Source organism: Halichoerus grypus, chromosome 13 (assembly GCF_964656455.1).
Source record: "Halichoerus grypus chromosome 13, mHalGry1.hap1.1, whole genome shotgun sequence".
Taxonomy (NCBI): Eukaryota; Metazoa; Chordata; class Mammalia; order Carnivora; family Phocidae; genus Halichoerus; species Halichoerus grypus.
In genome coordinates, this window is record NC_135724.1 from 56,798,133 (window position 1) to 56,818,696 (window position 20,564).

At 40.3% G+C, this 20,564-nt stretch overlaps 1 protein-coding gene across 1 annotated transcript in view; it reads left to right on the forward strand.

Moving 5' to 3' along the window:
- Positions 1–20,564, forward strand: part of PTPRM (protein tyrosine phosphatase receptor type M) — a 777,319-nt gene that overhangs the window by 489,304 nt on the left and 267,451 nt on the right. Inside the window, exons 10-11 of the mRNA XM_036100805.2 lie at positions 4,446–4,647; positions 7,822–7,924. Coding sequence (XP_035956698.2) covers positions 4,446–4,647; positions 7,822–7,924 — 305 coding nt within the window. The remainder of the gene's footprint in view (positions 1–4,445; positions 4,648–7,821; positions 7,925–20,564) is intronic.

A 20,564-nucleotide genomic window follows, 5' to 3' on the forward strand; every position in this document is an offset into this window, starting at 1 on the left:
AGGGTTGTGAGATTGAGCTCCACATCCAGCTTCGTGCTCAGCATGGAGTCTGCTTGAGATTCTCTCTATCTCCCTCTGTCCCTTCCCCCACCCCCACTCACTCTCACACTCTCTCTCTCAAATAAAATCTTTAAAAAATAGTGAGGAAGGGGCGTCTGGGTGACTCAGTCGGTTAAGTGTCTGCCTTCAGCTCAGGTCATGATCCCAGGGTCCTGGGATCGAGCCCCGCATCGGGCTCCCTGCTCAGTGGGAGCCTGCTTCTCCCTCTGCCTCTGTGCTCTCACTCTTCCTCTGTGCTCTCTCTCTCTCGATCTTGCTCTATCTCAAGTAAATAAATAAAATCTTAAAAAAAAAATAGTGAGGAAAAGGGTCCATAATTTTTAAGAGTGCATGCATTAGTGTGTATGTGCATTTTTATGGGTCTGGGAGAGAAGATCTGTTGATTAGCAAATTCTCAGAGGGCTGTGACTGAAAGACCCGTGACGGAGCCCCCGTCTAGCTTATCCTGCATGACCATGGCAATAGATGAATACCAACCCATCCGCCCCCGTGGAGCAACAGGTCCTTTGCTCAAGCATTTGCTTTCTGCTCTATAGTCAGTGCAGGTGCAGCAACATCCTTCTTGCCATGGTGTGAGCATTTGTGTAAGCACATGTGCACACCTCTTCTTCCTGGGAGCCTTTTGGGGAAAATATATACTGAGTGCCAAATATGTACTGATCACTGTGGGATCAGAAAGAAGAGTAAGACATCATTCACTCCTCAGAAAGAAGATAAAATTATGTGAAAAGTTCCACTTCCTTTGGCATATTGAAACCATGATTTAAGACTACGAGAGAGGGGCGCCTGGGTGGCTCAGTCAGTTAAGCGTCTGCCTTCGGCTCAGGTCATGATCCCAGGGTCCTGGGATCGAGTCCCGCATTGGACCCCACATTGGGCTCCCTGCTCATCGGGGAGCCTGCTTCTCCCTCTCCCACTCCCCCCTGCTTGCGTTCCTTCTCTTGCTGTGTCTCTCTCTGTCAAATAAATAAGTAAAATCTTAAAAAAAAAAAAGACTACATGAGAGCTTTCACAGCGTGATGATGTATCACCAAATGAACTGTATGAACTCAGTCACAACATTGGGCATTCAGCTGAGCCAGTGATCATTGGGCCACATTTTGGAAGCTTTACAGAGAAGTAAAATGGGAACTCTGGCTTCAGATATGGGCGGATGGACACGTTTTGTTCCAATCTCACCTGAACTCCTGGCATCTTTGAAAGCATTTCCTTCTTCAGACACGTCTTTCCTTTTCTTTCTTTTGATTTCCATGACAGCTTTCTCTATTGGCTTTTCTGGCTCGTTTGTTGGTATCTCCTCCTCCACCACTGATTATATTAAATGTCACTGTTCTCTCTGAAATCGTTTCCCCAGTGACCTCATCCATTCCTAAACCATAATATTTCAATGCCGATCACCCCCACATCTCTATTTCTTGGCCATACGTCTCAAATCCCAGCTTGATACCATGCACCCTGTGTCCACAAGCCAGCAGTTCATTTCCCCTCATTCATTCCATCCCGCTCAGTAAGTGGGGCCATCTTTTGCTTAAGCCCCAAACGTGGAACCTATCCTTGATTCCTCCATCTTTTCCCCCATATTCAATTGATCACCGACTTCTGTCCATTTTAACTCTCAAATATGCCAGTTCTTTTCATTTACTGCTCTCTTCACCATGCTCACCTTAGTCCCAACACGGCACTGTCAGAAGTGCTGAAGGTTCCCTGTGGTCTCTGTGGTAGTTCCCGGTGGCCTCCCTGCCTCCCCTTACTACTTCCATCCAACAAACCACTTCTTCCCCTGGCAGCTAACGTGGTCTTTTCATAAGGGAAATTAGATAATTTGGTTTTCATACTTCAGAATATTCCAAGGCTCCCCCTTATACGCATCCATGCTTCTTATCTTAGGGTACAGAGCACTGCATGGTATGGCCCTCACCCACTCCCCCAGCCCCTGGTCGAGGGACCACACTTACCTTGCTTGCTGAGCCACAGTCACACAAGCCTTCTTTCTGTCCACTAACCGTGTAAAAAACACTCCTGCTTCATCGCCTTGGTTCATGCTGTTCTTTCCCAAACTCTTGGCATGGCTGGCTCTCTCAAAGTTCAAGTCTCCTCAAATTAACTGTCATCCCCTCAGTGGCCCCTTCCACAACCATTCCCGGTGGTCAAGCACGTATCCCTCTCTGCCTACAATATTCTTTGTCTTAGCACCGTGTTTGTTTCATCTACTGAATTTTAGCATTTTAAAATTATTAATTTACTTCCTGCATCTCTCCCAGCTCCACCCACTGCAGTCCAGATTCTTAAATACCTGCGGGCAGGGCCTGTGTCCGCCCACTGACCACAGTGCTCGCGGTGTCAGTGTTCACTCCATTAATATTTGAATGGAATGAATGAATCTGAGCAGGGAGAGAAAGCGGTTCACAGATAGTGCTATCACCTTCCAAGCAGGTGAACATTTATGAGCCAAAGCAGTGTCAGAAAAGCCCAGTGTTTGTGGTACAGAAAATCTTTATCCCCTGACCAGGGCAGAAGGTAATATAATGTCACTGTGTTAAGTATTCAGAGATGAGTTTGGAGAAGAAGATGTAGGCAGGTCTTAAACCCAAAGGTAGGAAGTTTGAACTTTGTCTCCTATACAATTGTGTCCCGTTAAAGTTTTTAGTAAGGCAACGAAACGAACAAGGAGCTGTACCTAGCTCTGGCGGGCAGTGCTCGTCCTCATTTACTTAGACTGTATCATAGCTGTTGAATTGCATCTCTACTTCTCCACCAGATTGTTAACCTCCTCCAGGACAGGTACCATGTCTCACCCACCATGTGAGATCCCAGCTCAGAGCCCAGTGCTTGGTTCACTGGAGGCATGCAATGAATGTGTTTAGAATGGGTGAATGAATGAGTGAATGAATGAATAAACTTTGGGGAGCAAATATGCCCTCATAGCTTAGATCTACCCTCTCTGAACCACCATTTTCTCTAGAAGTGTCAGAACGAGGACTGAGTAAACAACTAAGCACACATTGGTGCCAATGTTGAAGTCCCTCCCAGAGCAGCTGGTGGGAGACACTCTTGACTCAGAGAAACCTTGTGAGGGAAATCGGCTAGAGGGTTAACGACAGATACGCTGCCTAACTCTGAGAGTGGCATGCACTGTAGTGATTAGTATATACAGCAAACATTTTCTTGCCAAACTTAGATGATTCAATCTAAATATTCTTTCAGAGAGGTCTCCCTAATTATAATGACATGGTATAAATATAAGAAGAAAGAATGTCAATTATCACTTCGTGTAATAACAGTGTTAGTGTTCATGCACATAAATTATAAGTAAGTTTACCTATTTAAAAGCAAGAAAAGTGCTCAGTTTTGCAATTTAAAACTTTTGAATATGCCACATTTAAAAATTATGTCATTACAACCGGTAGAAGTTAGTAATCCCCACTAAAATGCGTGTTCGTGAATAGTTGATGAACTACTTATGGTGAAATTCTTTAAAAAAATCATTTGAAAGGGCAAATTTCAAGACACCTATGATATATTTATTTTCACACATTCCAGATGCATCCAATGTGCTTTAAACCCCTGTTATGTAGCAACATATGAGAGCCTTCTAGAGTGGCATTGCCTGAAATGGCAGCTCCTAGTCACGCACGGTGATTTACATTTAAATTTTAGTTAATGAAAATTAAATAAAATAAAATGCTCAGGTCCTCAGTCTCACTAGCCACATTTCAAGTGCTCTGTCACCACTTGTGGCTGGTGGCTACCATCAGAGTGCAGAATAGAACATTTCCATCATGACAGAAAGTTCTATCGGACAGCGTTGCTCTGAAGAAAAGAAGTAAATATGACCCGTCACGAGCACCATGGTCATACCATCAAGAGCTCCTGACACGTGTCTAGGATTTATTGTGAGAGCAGATATCTTTTCCCACATTGGTGAAGACATTTAAAAGTGCCCTTGTTTCCAGAAGACAATAATCCTATTCAGTGCGGAATCAAACTGGCCCCTGGATGAGAGATGAGGCCTTACCCTTGTACGGTCCTTATCTGTTTGAGCTAGTTGTACATTTTGTGATGTTGTTTTAAGCCAACTGTAATGTAGTTTTCCAAAGTGACATTTTGAGAACAAACAACTTCAAGGTATTAGCTTAAACCTGAATTCATCCTTTATGTTCTAATCTACTGGCTTTCAATTCCTCTGTCTATAAAAGTAATCTCATAGCAGTTTTGGCTGAGTTCCTGCACCCCTTCACCGGATCCAGGATTTGAAGAGTCTAAGTGAGTAGAGGAGCTTATCATAAAGCATCTGACAGTGCATACATCACAGGGGTTTATTGGATAAAGATGTGATCCCGGTCCACCTGCTTCAGGTATTTTATCGAATTCTTATTCTCTTGCAGATCACCTACAAAGCAGTCAGTTCCTTTGACCCCGAAATAGACTTATCCAATCAAAGTGGAAGAGTTTCAAAACTGGGGAATGAAACCCATTTTCTGTTCTTTGGACTGTATCCAGGGACCACGTACTCCTTCACCATCCGAGCTAGCACAGCTAAGGGGTTTGGACCTCCAGCAACAAATCAGTTCACCACCAAAATATCAGGTATTATACCTTTGTGAGTTATGTCTTTTATCACAGGTAACGTTTTTGTATTTTTCATTGTCAAGGATACAAACCTCACCCCGACTGACCTATTGTGTTCAGATTAACACTTTGGCATGCATGAAAATCAGACTTGTGGAATTGAATGAGATACTGCAAATACTTATAATTTGGGAGCTTAAGATCCTCCTGCATTAGGAAGTAGGCATGTTGTATCAGTTTGCACTGGAGGACCTGAGCATGAATGAGAGTTCTCGTCTGTGTGCTCCTACCCCCTTCACAGTACAGGTTACCAGAGCAGCAGCATTGGAGAGATATCTGCAATGAGCCGTGAACGACCGAGTGCTCAGCAGAAAGACAGCGTTATATGGAGTCTGCTTCCAGAAGGATCAGCCTTCCTTGGGACCTTCACCATTAGTAGTTGCGATGACAGAGGGGTGGTACCAGGCACTTACAGCCTCCAGCTTTTTGCTGGTAGAGACTCAATTATGCCATCCGACCAAAGACATAATTTGAGAAGTATTTCTGGGCATGTGCAACTGTGCAGAAAATGTCTTTGTGCTTCAGACTAGAGGAAATGGAGTTGCCATCTGCTGGATATATAATAACAATAAACACAATTCCATGGACATTTCCTTTTTCCCCCTTTGGGTATGAGTGGTGAAGTATTTGAGTTTTGGCCTTGTCTGTTTTGGTTGGGGGAAGATGAGCAGGAGTCTGGTGAGGGAAATAACTCTTTCAATCAGTCAGTGTTTAACCAACTGAGCCACCCAGGCGCCCTAGTCAGTGTTAGCTAAATAATATTTAGCCTTATTTTATCTATTGTCCCTCATTTCTAGTTTTTTGGAAAGTTTTTGCTTAGAATCAGAGGCAGGGAAGTGCTTACAACAAGAGTACTATGGGGTGTGTGGGTGGCTCATTGGGTTAAGCATCTGCCTTCAGCTCAGGTCATGATCCTGGGATCCTGGGATCGAGTCCCATGTTGGGCATCCTGCTCAGCAGGGAGTCTGCTTCTCCCTCTGCTCCTCCCCCGCTTGTGTGCTCACTCTCAAATAAATAAATAAAAATCTAAAAAAAAAAAAAGAGTACTATAAGCACTCAATTAGGTTTTGAGGGAGGGAGGTTTGGAATTTTGTTTTTAAGCAATTATAACTTAAGAGGAAATTTTTCATGTAAGATTTTATTTATGAGCACAAACTCAACTTGAAGTTCAATATACACTTGATACTTCATAGGAAGCATTAGGTAATAACAGTATGGAGAGTTGGAAGAAGAGGAAGACGTCCTTGGGAGGTTAGGAAAGTGGCATAGGTCGTACATCTCTAGAGACTACTAGACTTGGAATCAGAAAATCTGGCTTCTAGTTGTAATTTTCCATGCATGCCCTCTCTGATCTTGATCAAGTGCATTGATACCTGGATGTAATTAAGATGATATAATCTGGTACTTGAACTTATGGTGGAGACTGAAGAGGAAATGTGTGCCAGTATGTGTATTTCCAAGCCTCCATTATTTTGGTAATTTTCCCCTATGGAAACCGTATCTCAAAGAGTATTATCTTAAAGAGGATGTTCTTTTAGAAAAAAAAATTCATTTTTACCATTTCTGTTATATAAAAATTCTGGTTGATATGAGTCTGACCACTGTTAGCCCACCAAGTTCATACAGTTTTATCCAAAAACAAAGACAGTTGACATTTTAGTTAGCCTGCACAGACTCATCAAGAGTAACTATTTGATTTTTATAGTTCAAAGAAAATTACAGTTGGGCGCCTGGGTGGCTCAGTTGGTTAAGCGACTGCCTTCGGCTCAGGTCATGATCCTGGAGTTCCTGGATCGAGTCCCGCATCGGGCTCCCTGCTCGGCGGGGAGTCTGCTTCTCCCTCTGACCCTCCCCCCTCTCATGTGCTTGCTCTCTCTCATTCTCTCTCTCTCAAATAAATAAATAAAATCTTCAAAAAAAAAATCAAAGAAAATTACAGTTTATGGGCCCCAATTTTCTACTTTCATGGACCTCAGATAACTATTTTCTATACAAAATATAATTCTGTGTTATGAATCAGAGTTAATTTTTAGTAGAATTGGAGTTAATTTTTAATGCTGAGAAAATCCAATAAATGGAAATGAGATATAACCCATGTCTTTTACAGAAAAGCTTTTTATATGTAAGAGATTTAAAAAACTATATTTGTAAAAAAAAAGGATCACTAGTGTTCTCATCAGGTACCTACACCATGTGCCCTCCCGCATCACAGCTTCATGAAATGATCTATCTAGTCCATGGTGATGACAAAATTATTGAAGAACTCTGTCGTTATCTTCTCGTAAGAATGAACAATCTAGAAAACAAAGAATGCCAGGAAATGGACCTGGAAATAGGATTCACATGAAGTGGGGGAAAAGAACTAACATTGGTAGGATTATATTTGCCTGGCTGTCTTTATTATCTCTTTGAATTCCCATAATAACCCTAGAGGGTAATTTCTCCTATTTTGGAAGAAGGGTAAACTGAAGCTCCAGAGATAATTCATGTGCCTACGCTCTTAGGCTGATTAAAACAAAACAGAAAGTCAACCCAAGTCTTTCTTACTCCAATTCCCATACCTTTTCCACCTTCCTGCTCTCCCTGAGAGCCCACTAGTGGTCACTAATTTCAACAAGCCTCTCTGGCTTCTACAGTCTTCAGATCCCTAGATGGATCTGTGGCATACACAGAGTCTTCCATCTTGACTTCGATGGGAGAGCTATAATGTTCAATTTTATGATCCTAGTGATTATTTCTTAAATATGCATTTAAAGTTATTTTTAAAGAAAAGCATACCTAGCAGTAAGTACACAAATTATAAGTGCCCAGCTTGATGTATGTTCTCAAGCTAACCTACACCCATTTAGCAAGAAAGGAAATCGAGAGACAGAATATTACTAACACCTCAAAAGCCCCCCTCATACTCTCTCCCAGCTTAAACTCAAGATAAAGAAGTCGACATCTCCTGGTTTTAGCAGTGGTTCCTGATATTCGGTGTAGGGTATATACACAGAGGCTGCCCATGGTCGGTTCATAGCTGCAGTTTAAGTGCACTGTGTTCTTAATGTTCTTTGCAAATGGAACTAGGAGGAAAACTGAAAAGATCGACCAGAAATAATGAGTCTCCCATCTTACACATTTTTCCCCCAGCACCCTCTATGCCGGCTTATGAACTCGAAACCCCTTTGAATCAGACGGACAACACAGTGACAGTCATGCTGAAGCCAGCACACAGCCGAGGCGCGCCTGTCAGGTACTGAGCAGAGGAGGGGTGGGCTGGCTCCAGGGAGATAGACACTGACATCAAATTGACGAATTTCTTGACTGTGTTTTCTAGGGATTCGATGCAAACAGCAGGCAGCATGTAAACCCATATCTTTATTAGCTCTAATTAAAAGAAATGACTCGGGAAAGGGGATGTGCTTTGATGTGGGGTGTGAGCAAGTATTGTGAACAGAGTTTGATGCTGTTGCAAGTGGGTTGTTCTTTGAAGATATGGAGCAAAAGCCTTAGTCTGTTGAGAGGTGGCTTTACTTCTAAAAAGTAATTGCTTGCTGCAATTTAGTTAGGGCTAATGACATTTTGATCCTGAGCTCTGTTCTTTAAATGGACCTTTGGTTTTTTGCTTGTTTATTTGTTTACCTGGGGCTTTAAGTCAGTCAACTTTTGGGAAATTGGCTAATCTCTCCATTGAATATGTGGTGTATATTTATTTTTTTAAAAGAAACCAATGATTGGAAAGAGCATTGTGAAGTCTTTATTCAAACATATTTAAGTTTATTACCAACATGTAGGCCCCATTTCTCATCCCATGATGATTTATATAGCTAAGAAATTACAAAGTGTAACTTTTACGGTGAATGAATAAAATAAATTTATTCTTCCTAGGAAGGAGCAGAGGAATGCCTGAATAACTCTTGAGTATGAACTTGTCATAAGCTCATTAATCTATATAAATGAAATTGCTACTTGTTTCAGAAGGATTTAGATATTCTGTACTATCAGAATAGATTCCCTTCAAAATAACCTATTATTCTGAATAGCATACCCCGAGGAAACATTTACATTCCTATTTAAGGCTATATAGGGCTTGTTTCCATACTCCTTGTGTAGAATTTTACTCCATTAACCTTTTGAAACCTGGCTCTATTTGATCATGTTTTCACTACAGTGTCATAGGGCAATCAGTTGGACTTCTTTCGACATGATAAAATATGTACAAGTTTCATTTCACAGAGTTAGCAGTAAAAACAGAACAGCATTTGTTGATAGTAAAGTCCGATTAGGGTGGGATCGCAGAAATTTTTATTTGAAAAATCTAGAAAATTTTATGACACAATTTCTAGTTCACTCTGTTGACTTGACACGGTAGTAAGGGATTTTCCTGTCAGGGATTTAGGACCGCCATTCATAAGTGCAGTCTGTGAGAACACTATGAAATATGTCAAAGCTCTATTCCAAATTTAAGATATTACTGCTAGAAAAATGTAGCCACTGACACTACCTAGGCCCTTTGTGTTGACTTGTGTGCAGTACCGAGGGGTTGCCCTAATCCGAATGACCCAAGACACACACTCATTAGACGGCTGGCCAAGATCCGAATGTATCTGTGGCCGTGGGTCAGACTTTTTTCACTCCAGAAAGTTGAAGTATTATTAAATGAAAATTGATGCTCTGACCATGTCCTTGGGAACATCATTTTCTTGTGACCAATTTAAAAGTGGTCTAGACTCAGCAATGCGGGCTGTTAGGACAGGGGTCCGTGTTCTCCTACCGGAGCATCACAATAAAATGAAAACATGCAGGCCACTCATCTTCAAGGCCTCCAAATGGAAGGGATCTGAAATCCTAACCATTTCTCCAAAACAGCCAGTTATTCCCAATTCTACTTTATTCTCACATAAACTCCTTTTTCATTTTCTGTTCTTATTGCCTTTTTCCTTCAAACACTTTCAGTCCGATTTTCGTCCACCTCTCTGTATAGATCTTTTCAAGTCTGAGTTTTCAAATAATATTCCTTTGGGCCATCTATATCAGCCCCCTCCCCAGTTCTCCTTTCCTTACTTTTTTAAAGTGCCTCTTGCATTCCAAACTAGTATTCATATTTTCTAAATATGCCTTTCAAAGGCATTGTCTTGTTGTTTTCTTTTATACCTTTCTAGTTGTTTTTGGAGACTGGAGCCTTACAATTTAGTTAATTGTAGATATCCTCAGGCTTTTTATTCTTATGTTATAAAAATACACATTCAAATGCTTGTCAGAGTGTCCAAAATACACGGCTTTGCCACGTTTCACATCATTTCTTAAAGGCCAGTCACTAACTCTGCTAACATTTCAGTGTTCGTCATCTAAATCTATGCTGGAATCGAGATCAGTTCTTATGGACACTATTCAGTAAGCATTACAGGCAAACCCACTACAGATATCACCTTAATTGGAAGGATACTTACCTTAAATGGGTAAATTTTATTGGCACAAATTTGAGAATGGAAATTATCTTGACCCCCCCAGTCAGAAAGTTCTGTTTTTTTTTGTCGTTGGGTTGGGCGTTTTTTGTTTGTTTGTTTTTTGGGGGGTTTTTTGGCTTTTTTGGTTTGTTTTTAGTTTTTTGAATTTTTTTTTGCAGAAAAGTGAATGTTCTTTTCAAGGGATTTGGTGTTACAGTACAACATAATGGGACTGATTATCTATTGAATAGATGCTAGACCAATATATCTAGAAAGACTAGTTTGGAAAAAATGTCCATAATACTCTCAAACTAAATGAGGTATATCAAAATTTTCAATTTCATTTAGTGTTTAGAGAAATGAGAACTCTGATTAGGGAATCGTGGGGACCTAAAATATAAAGCCATAATGTAGATTAAAACATTTGAACACATCTGGAAATTTGCAAAATGCACATGTAGTCAAACTGCAATACAAGAAGGCTTTTCCCAAATGATAAGATAAATACTAGAAGAAGGAGGGAAATAGAAGTAAACATCTGTTTGCTTTCCTGGATTTTGCACAGTATTATATGCTCAAAAATACTGACATTGTATGATTTCCAAAGCCAGTTCTTTCAATTGATTTGATTCTTCTTTAATCCATAATCATTGATGTTAAAAATTCAGCCCCACTTCATTTATGCACTTCACTAAGTAAGGTGGTTCTGCATTCATTCCATGACAGACACTCAGCTTGCTTAATGCAGATTCTTAAAATTGCACTAAACTCTCAATGTAAATGATTGCTGTCTTTTTATTGATCAACATATCAGCTCTGTCACATAAAATTATTTAAATCCTGAAATGGCCAGGAAGAACACAAATTCCATCATTCTAGCTAGTAAACTAGCACCTGGGACAGAATTTTAATGTCTGTTCATGGATCCAATTTTTTTTTCTTTAATAAGACAGGGGAAAGCTTAATTTTCTTTTACTCATTTAGAATCCCCTCATTTCTCTCTCTTCTCTCCACTGTTCATTACACGCAGACATAATCCAACAGAGAAAATCCTTGTAATTTGCCAGTAAAATAGCAGCTCTAAATAAAGAATGATTTTTACACAAACTATGTGCTTTTCTTGCACTAACAAAGATTCTCTCCGTGATTTTACTCTCGTGATATATGGACTATGTGCCAATGTCCCTCATTAATGATATTTTATACGTTCTCATTGTCTACAGCATGAGACTCCTTCACGTTGTTGCGCCTTAGGTGATGGTGTTTTCAAATGACTCTCATTTTTGTTCTTTAGGCATTGTTGCTTCAATTTATTCATAAATGTTTTGGAGCTATATGTCTTCTTAATTAAAACTCAGTGCTTGAATATGTTAATTAAACATTCTGATATTCATTTCAGTGAAATGTTAGAAAATTACCATTTTAAGTACTCATTCTTTGATTCATTCATTCAGGAGAAACTACCGAGTGGGGAAAACATTTATTAAGTTGCCTGTCCGTGGGGATGGGAGGTGGGCAACAATCACAGCAACAACCAAAACATTAAAGCTGATGCCTAAACGTGCGAATACACTTTTAATGGATGGCAGCCATCTTGTTCTTCTAACAGGGGTAGTCCTAATTATTTTAATGCTATGCTTTTACTGTCACTGGTAACTTCTTATACTACAGATATCTTTGCAATGAACGCTTCCTCAACAGTTATATTTAAAAAGCGAATAGTTCCGGTTGCTGAGAATCAGGGCCACAGTCTTAAAGCAAATAGGAACTTCACTACATTATGCATCTGGAAGAGATGAGGCCATAAGGAAGAGATGGAAGAAATATTTTGCCTTATTTCTTTAAAGCACGTGTCCTGCTAGGTAAGATTTCAGATGAGACAGGGAATATTTTCTGTTAGTAAAAGGCAGGCATAAATGTTTTATTCATCTGAAATACTTTTGATTTTAAAAAAAGACTTGTACCATATAAAAACTTCAGTTTCATGTATAAATCAAGAATTTATTTTTTTTATATAATATGTTCGGGTTTTTATTAAACAGATTTCACCCTGAATTCATTACCGTGGTAGACTTGACAAATGTGTGCTGTTTTCATTTACTCCTCTTTGTCACTTTTCCCTGTTGCTGCTTTGCCTTAGGTAGGTAGCCAGCAAAATGTGTACGGATCTTAAAGCCTCATTGTTCACTACTAGTATTTCCTGATTTAGCCAAACTACTCATCAAATATTCTTCTGTAACAAATCAGATAGAAAATATAAAAAATGTATTAAAGGATGCTATTTTTTTCTTATAACTGAGCTCTTTGTCCTTTGAAAACTCTATGCTGTGTTCTTAGACCAAGGTGAAGGACAGGTTTTCATTCCGTTGAACATAAATAGTCAGTAAAGCAATTGTATTTATCTTAAGAAAATTTGTTAAATTTCCTAAAAATGTTTGATTTGATCCTGGAGCTGTAGGGAAAACAAGATTTGTTCTTTTTGTGGCCAACAGCTTGCACTCATGTTTCCAGCTGGTTACCACACAGAAGTTATTATTAAAGGGATTCAGCAGGAGAATGTCAGGGAGTCTATGAAAACTGCCACCTTAGAGGGGACAGTGAAACAGATCTTTTGACAGTAAAAGCAAGGAAAGAGATCATTATAATTAATGAATGATAGGAGATAATCATGCGTTTGGTTTTAAGAAGTTTCCTGTAGAAATTACACTTGTTGGCATATAATTAATTTTGGTTTAGGAAGTTTAATATTAGGAAGTATGGACCAAATATTAATTTTTAAAAAGTTATTTTAAGGCAGCGGCAATCCATTTGATTGTCTACCATTAGTAAGTCCAAGGAAAGACATTTTCATTCCATGACCACCACCAGCTTTGGCTATCCCATTCTCTTCTGCTTCATGCAAGGACCCTATAAGTAAATAAACATTATGAGGTTCTTGTGAGGATTAAAAAAGGTAATATTTTTTTAAAAAAGCACTCCAAACTGTACTTCACACCTACTAACTGCTATATCAGTGTTTTTTCTTACATCGGCCCTTTCAAACCATGTCACTAGGTGGTTTGTGTTGTTTCTTTTCATAGGACTAACTCTGGTCCTCTAGCTCTTTCTTTTCTCATTTTTTTTTTTAAATCTGATATCACAAAAAAGGTCTTAATTTTACAAGAAAAATAAATTAAGGATGTAACAATTGTTTCTATCAATAAAATCATAAATAATAGAATGCCAATAAATTCTGGTATCTCTACTACATTTTGAAATTTGATTGCATCTCGCTACCTATTTATTTCTGCATTTGCAAGTTTTTAGTTAGGAATTGATATTACAAATAGTTAATGAACTCCTCGCTGTCCCAGTTCTGTAGTACAGCTCTTTAAAAAGGTTAGATGTTTCCCTGCTGGCTCCTGAATCATTAGCTAATTATGGTTATGGCCATCTCTACTGAATAAACTTAACCATAGAACAAAAGGAAACCGAGCTCTGTTTATAACCATTCTGAAAGTGAAATTCATAATCTGACACCAGTGGGGAGCCGGTGAGACACGGAACTTGGCTCAATGATGTCTAATGTTCTATTCACCGTTGAAGAGTCTGATTCTTCCTCCCATTTCTTAAAAAATATCTGTATGTATACTTGTGATTCAAGTACCATTTTATGGTCATTTAATCATTATGATTATGCTAGAATTTATTCCCTAGATTCTCTTTTTAATCAGAACAGTTTTGTCCAAGAATTTGATCTTGGGTCAGAGGAACCAGTTAAATAATGATTTGCAAATGTTTTTTATTATTTTTTCCCCAAAAGTTTATGCCTTTATTTTATTTTGTTGTTGGAATGACAATATTATTCTGAGAATGGAAAAACTATCATGTAAAATCTCACAGCGCAGAGTTTACCTTAAGATCCAAAGATCCTGTAATATAAATTTAAAGTAATATAATTTTAAATTAGCCTATTATAAGTCAGTGTATAATTTCCATATCTAAACAGCGCTTTGCTCTAAATTAATTAGAAACTGCTGAATCTGTCAATAATCAAGACCATTGTGACCTGAGACACAAGATAGCATCAGGTGTCATGCATCACCTTTTAGGCGGGCAGGCAGAATCACTCTTTCCTCCTTTGGCATATTCTAAGGAAGAAAGAGTAATATTCAAATAATTACTCTGTTTTATGGCTCACATAAATTGTGGACCTAACTTTTAAAATGAGCCCCAGGATATAGGGAAAGGACATACTCGGAAGTTAAATAAACCTAGTTTCAAATCCCAGCTCTCTCAGTGACTAGCTGTGTGACTGAAGAATCACATCTCTAAGCCTCGGGTCCCTCATCTTTGCAGAGCAAGGTAATATCACCTTATCTCAGGAGTTGTTAGGATTATAGTTATTAAGTACTCACTAGGTTTCAGGCACTGTGCTGAGTACTGGGAACACAGAGGAGCCTGTTATGGGCTCTCTTCAGGGGTTAACAATCTAGATGGGAGCGACCAGCATGTCATCTGGTGGCCTATTGCAGGGATGAGGACTGGCACAGAGAGGCCAGGGGCAGGGGTTGTACACAGGACAGTCAGGTAAGACTTCAGAGAAGCAGCTCTGAAGCCAAGCAGCTGAATCTTGTAGATGGATATTGTCCAAGAGATGTGTGTCCTGGGGAGGAATTTGCAGAGGAGGTTAAGTGTGTGGCAGGGAATAAATAATGAGTGAGACAGATGAGTTCCAAAAGGGCAAGGAGGACTGAGTAAGTTGGCCTGATCTGGGAATGAGAAGTGTGTTAAAATTAGAATGGGTAGAAGGGGTGGGGGGTGGGGGGGTGTGGGCAGGGAGATTGGGAGATCGGGGCTAGATTGGGCAGCCTTATGCTCCGTGCCAAGGAGTAGAGATGTAGCCTTTCGGCAGTGAGTAGTCACTCAGGAGCTTTAGGCAAGGAAAAAAATGTAAGGAAGATCAGCCCTGCAGTGGGGGAAGGGTTAGCCAGGGACAGGGCATAGGAGAGCTTCAGAGGAAGTGTGGCTTGTGGATGTGCTGAGCCCACTCTTCCTTTCCACTGGGCCCAATTACCAAACTTTAGGCATGAAGGGAAGGGATCCTGCAGGTGCCACATGTTAATTTTTATTAGAGACAGTATTTAAAGGAATCCAAACCATTTAGTCCTTTTTAGTCCTTATTGACTAACCAAAGCAACTGGTGATATTAACTGTTTAGAGTATTGTTAAAGTGGACACTGGAATGCTAGAAACTGAAAGCTGATCTTAGCAATGACTATCTAGTAATTTATTGGTAATTACTAATTGTATGAATATTTTTAAATCTCAATTTTCCCAAGCCATAGAAACATGGCATTATTAGTCCCCCTCCTTGCTGAGAAGCTTCTGGATCTTTCTCCTTTTGCTTCTTTCTACCTTCCTTTTGCTACATCACCCTAACCCCTTTGCCCTGAACCTGTGCTCGCTGCTTTTGGGATGATTATAATCTGTACTGGGTTGTGTATGCAATGCCTGCTGAATGGACACAGTGGTGTCTTTGCCTACTGAAAGCCAGAGTGCAGAGGCTTCTCTGAGCACCAGTCTGTTTAGTGGATGGTTGTGGCTAGTTCTTGCCTAGGGCCAGGGAAGACCCAAGTGTTGGATCATACTATATCTTGTTTCTGCTGTCTCAAAGGAATCCATGCTTCTCTCAGAAAAACTAGGTGCTTGAGACTGAAACTACAGATTATGTGAAAGCCTTTGAGTATCGTGTACACTAGAGGCCAAAAGTTATGCATGACTGTCTCCCTAGAGGTGAGAGCAGGTAGTGCTCTGCATTCCCTGACCCAGACTGACCAGCCGCCCAGAAACCATCCATCAGGGTAACGGAGGTAGGCATACAGGTTGATCTCATTTTCCACTGACGATAGAGAAAGTTACATGCTGCTTTCCCCCCATCTCTCTGGACCATCTGTAAATGTTAACAGTGGAATAATTTACAAGTAGTCTTTGTTGTAAATCCAGAGCGCCAGAAGGTTACAAATGCCTTGAACTGAACACTGCATCGCCTTAGTTACAAATCCCAAAGCCGCTATGCCCTTTGCTCTCAGGAGCTGCTAGGTCTTCCTAATCACCGTTACTGATTCCAGGGTATTTAAGGGATGAATTTCTAGAGGCGTTCTGAGCTAAGACTGAGAGCCTTTGGGAGCAAAGATCTTGGAAATTTTGATGAAGACTAATTGATTTAACTGTAGATGCCTCATATTTACTTTTTTAAAGTGCTAAAATCACATATATCTGAGAGAAAAGATCCCAAGTTCTAAGAGGCTGATCGAGTCATGTGTGGCGCAGAGCAGGCAAGCCAACCCAGTGCGCTGCTTAGAGCCACAGGCTTTCAGAGCTGAGGAGCAGCCCCGAGAGGATCTGGCCACTTTCCGGTTGTGACAGCACTTTTGGTCCTGTTGTGGGGGCATAGCCATATCATGATTGTGGTTTTCCATCATCCTCTTCAGCAGAACATTTCATCCACCAGCACATATAAATACATTCAGTGTGATTGTTGATGGCGAGAACACTAAAGCCCACAAAAATTTTGACATGCCTTCTGTTTCATCAAAAATGATTTCATTAAATATATTATTATCTGATGCTTGGTAGTCACCTGTATTTGGTTTCCAGCTACTTAACTAATACTCCTGTTTGATGTCAGCCTGTTTGATAGCAGAACCTCAGGAGCGCTGGGAGTTTTTCCATATCACCACATCGCTTTGGTGTGGTTCCCTGTGTCCTAGTTATTCTACTTCTCTGCTTTGACCTGAAGGTAAATATCTTGACCAGTGTTGGTGCAAGTGTTTTCTGCTCAATGAGAAGCCATAAGAGCTCTCTGCATTGTTAGCATCTAACATTCTTGTCCTCTGCCACATTGCAAAGTGTTAGAGCAAATTTCACAGTTGACATTTGGCTATTATTCAGTCATTCTTCATTCATTTACCAAATATCTACTGAGCACTTTTATGTTCAAGTCACTGTGCTAAGATGGTGATCAAGCTGGAGAGAAAAGTCCAGAGTATTCCAAGAACATCTGACAGAGGATGAAATCTCAACCAGGGATCAGGATAAGCTGTTCAGGTTGAAATGCAAAAGAGAAGTAGGAGGTAGCCGTGAGGGGCTGAATGCAGGTACAGGTCCACCCAAGAGAGGAACAACCTGGAGAAAAGCCTGGAAGAAGAGAAAGTAAAGAGATGTAAACTGGGGTCATCTTCATAAATACAATTAAAAACGCACACAGAGTAAATGAGATTTGACTAGCACTCAGGAGTATTAATTAGATTTATGCATTTAATGCTGAAAGTGAGCATTTTCCTACATGTAAAATTCATGTAAATGTAATAGCAACTGCAAAAGGATCACAAAATAATTTTCATAATTTAGTTCCTGAATATCATTCACTACCTCAAACCTAATTTTGCAATAAATGTTTATTGAATTGAACCTCATCTTTTTCTTGTGAACAAAAGTAACTTCTATAGATAAGAAGCCAGAGGACTAAAATCTACTTTTAACTAGTTGGACATATTGGGAACAAGAAAGATTTTAAATTTATATTTTCATCCTTAAATAAAAGTTATATACCATGTCCTGTCCATATAGGACAGAAGCATGAAAGAATACCCTACCTTTACCCTTGAATCAATTTGTCATTTTTTTTAATTAGAAGAGGAATTCAGAAAAGCTATCAAATAAGCCATTACTCCAAATTCAGATTCCATCAGGAAGATCCCTATAATCGTGCACATCTGTACTGACTCCTTTGGAAGCTATCATGCTTCTCACCTCTCGAGATCACTGCCCCACCCCTTCTCCTTTACTTCCATCCTCCGATCACTGCCTTAGTTCATGCTTTTGCCTTTCTCGGCTCTCCAGTCCCCACTGCACAATGTGGCTGCCCAGATCTTTCGCTCTCCTGCTTCATAATTCATCAGGGTTTCACCATTGCCCTCATGATATATCCAGACTTTGTTTAACATGGACAGTGTCTATATCCTGTCATTTCCTGGGTCAGCCTCCCTTCTGGCCATCCTAAAAAGATGTAAATATATGCTCAGTGCTGAGAATATGCCAGGTTGCAGTTGATGTGTTTTTAGGATGGAATATTCTTTCTTCTTCCCTCCTCTACTCACCCACAATCCCCAACACACGCAAATGATGGGACTGTAGGATTTTTAATGGGGCAGAGATATGACTGCATTTGCACATTAGATCAACCAACGGGACAGGGCCAGAGAGGAAGGAAAATTGACCCATAAGTCTTCCTGGCAGAAAGTTAACAGGTTGCCCAGGTGGGTGCTTCGGTGCCGTGGCCCCCACCAAACCCGGGGGCTGTTGGGTGGGAGGAGGCTGGCAGGTGCTTCCATGGTACACTCTGAGTTTTCTCCAAATGACTGAAGTGAGTGGAATTTGATGTCTCTAATATGAATCATTCTAGGACTTCATCTAATTAAAAGAACATTTGGCATGGGCCCGAAGCCTTGGGTTTGTGACCTTGGGCTATCCTGTGAACTTTGGGCCTTTCTTCAGTTCTAAAACTGCAGTCCAGTACATGCTCCACCTATCTCACAGCCTTGTCAGGAAGATTAATTCAAGCAAAAGTTCTTTGTAAACTGTAGTGCTCAAAAAGGGTAAAACTATGATATCAGGATCTGCTTAACAAAGCATGTTGGCTAGATTGCTATTTACTCTGGATTCCTTTATTCCCTGCTTTTGATAATAAACTTCAGATTTCTATCTCTTTTTTTTAAAATTTTTTTATTGTTATGTTAATCCCCATACATTACATCATTAGTTTTAGATGTAGTGTTCCATGATTCATTGTTTGTGCATAACACCCAGTGCTCCATGCAGAACGTGCCCTCCTCAATACCCATCACCAGGCTAACCCATCCTCCCACCCCCCCTCCCCTCTAGAACCCTCAGTTTGTTTTTCAGAGTCCATCATCTCTCATGGTTCGTCTACCCCTCCGATTTCCCCCCCTTCATTCTTCCCCTCCTGCTATCTTCTTTTTTTTTTTCCTTAACATATATTGCATTATTTGTTTCAGAGGTACAGATCTGAGATTCAACAGTCTTGCACAATTCACAGTGCTTACCAGAGCACATACGCTCCCCAGTGTCTATCACCCAGTCACCGCATCCCTCCCACCCCACCCCCCACTCCAGCAACCCTCAGTTTGTTTCCTGAGATTAAGAATTCCTCATATCAGTGAGGTCATATGATACATGTCTTTCTCTGTTTGGCTTATTTCACTCAGCATAATACCCTCCAGTTCCATCCACGTCGATGCAAATGGCAAGATCTCATTCCTTTTGATGGCTGCATAATATTCCATTGTATATATATACCACCTCTTCTTTATCCATTCATCTCTCAATGGACATCTTGGCTCTTTCCATAGTTTGGCTATTGTGGACATTGCTGCTATAAACATCAGGGTGCACGTACCCTTTCGGGTCCCTACTTTTGTATCTTTGGGGTAAATACCCAGTAGTGCAATTGCTGAGTCGTAGGGCAGCTCTATTTTCAACTTTTTGAGGAACCTCCATACTGTTTTCCAGAGTGGCTGCACCAGCTTGCATTCCCACCAACAGTGTAGGAGGGTTCCCCTTTCTCCGCATCCCTGCCAACATCTGTCTTCCTGACTTCTTAATTTTAGCCATTCTGACTGGTGTGAGGTGGTATGTCATTGAGGTTTTGATTTGGATTTCCCTGATGCCGAGTGATACTGAGCACTTTTTCATGTGTCTGTTAGCCATTTGGATGTCTTCTTTGGAAAAATGTCTGTTCATGTCTTCTGCCCATTTCTTGATTGGATTATTTGTTCTTTTGGTGTTGAGTTTGATAAGTTCTTTATAGATTTTGGATACTAGCCCTTTATCTGATATGTCATTTGCAAATATCTTCTCCCATTCTGTCGGTTGTCTTTTGTTGACTGTTTCCTTTGCTTTGCAAAAGCTTTTATCTTGATGAAGTCCCAATAGTTCATTTTTGCTCTTGCTTCCCTTGCCTTTGGCGATGTTTCTACGAAGAAGTTGCTGTGGCTGAGGTCGAAGAGGTTGCTGCCTGTGTTCTCCTTAAGGATTTGATGGACTCCTGTCTCACATTGAGTTCTTTCAACCATTTGGAGTCTATTTTTGTGTGGTGTAAGGAAATGGTCCAGTTTCATTCTTCTGCATGTGGCTTTCCAATTTTCCCAACACCATTTGTTGAAGAGACTGTCTTTTTGCCATTGGACATTCTTTCCTGCTTTGTCAAAGATGAGTTGACCATAGAGTTGAGGGTCCATTTCTGGGCTCTCTATTCTGTTCCATTGATCTATGTGTCTGTTTTTGTGCCAGTACCATACTGTCTTGATGATGACAGCTTTGTAATAGAGCTGGAAGTCCGGAATTGTGATGCCGCCAGCTTTGCTTTTCTTTTTCAACATTCCT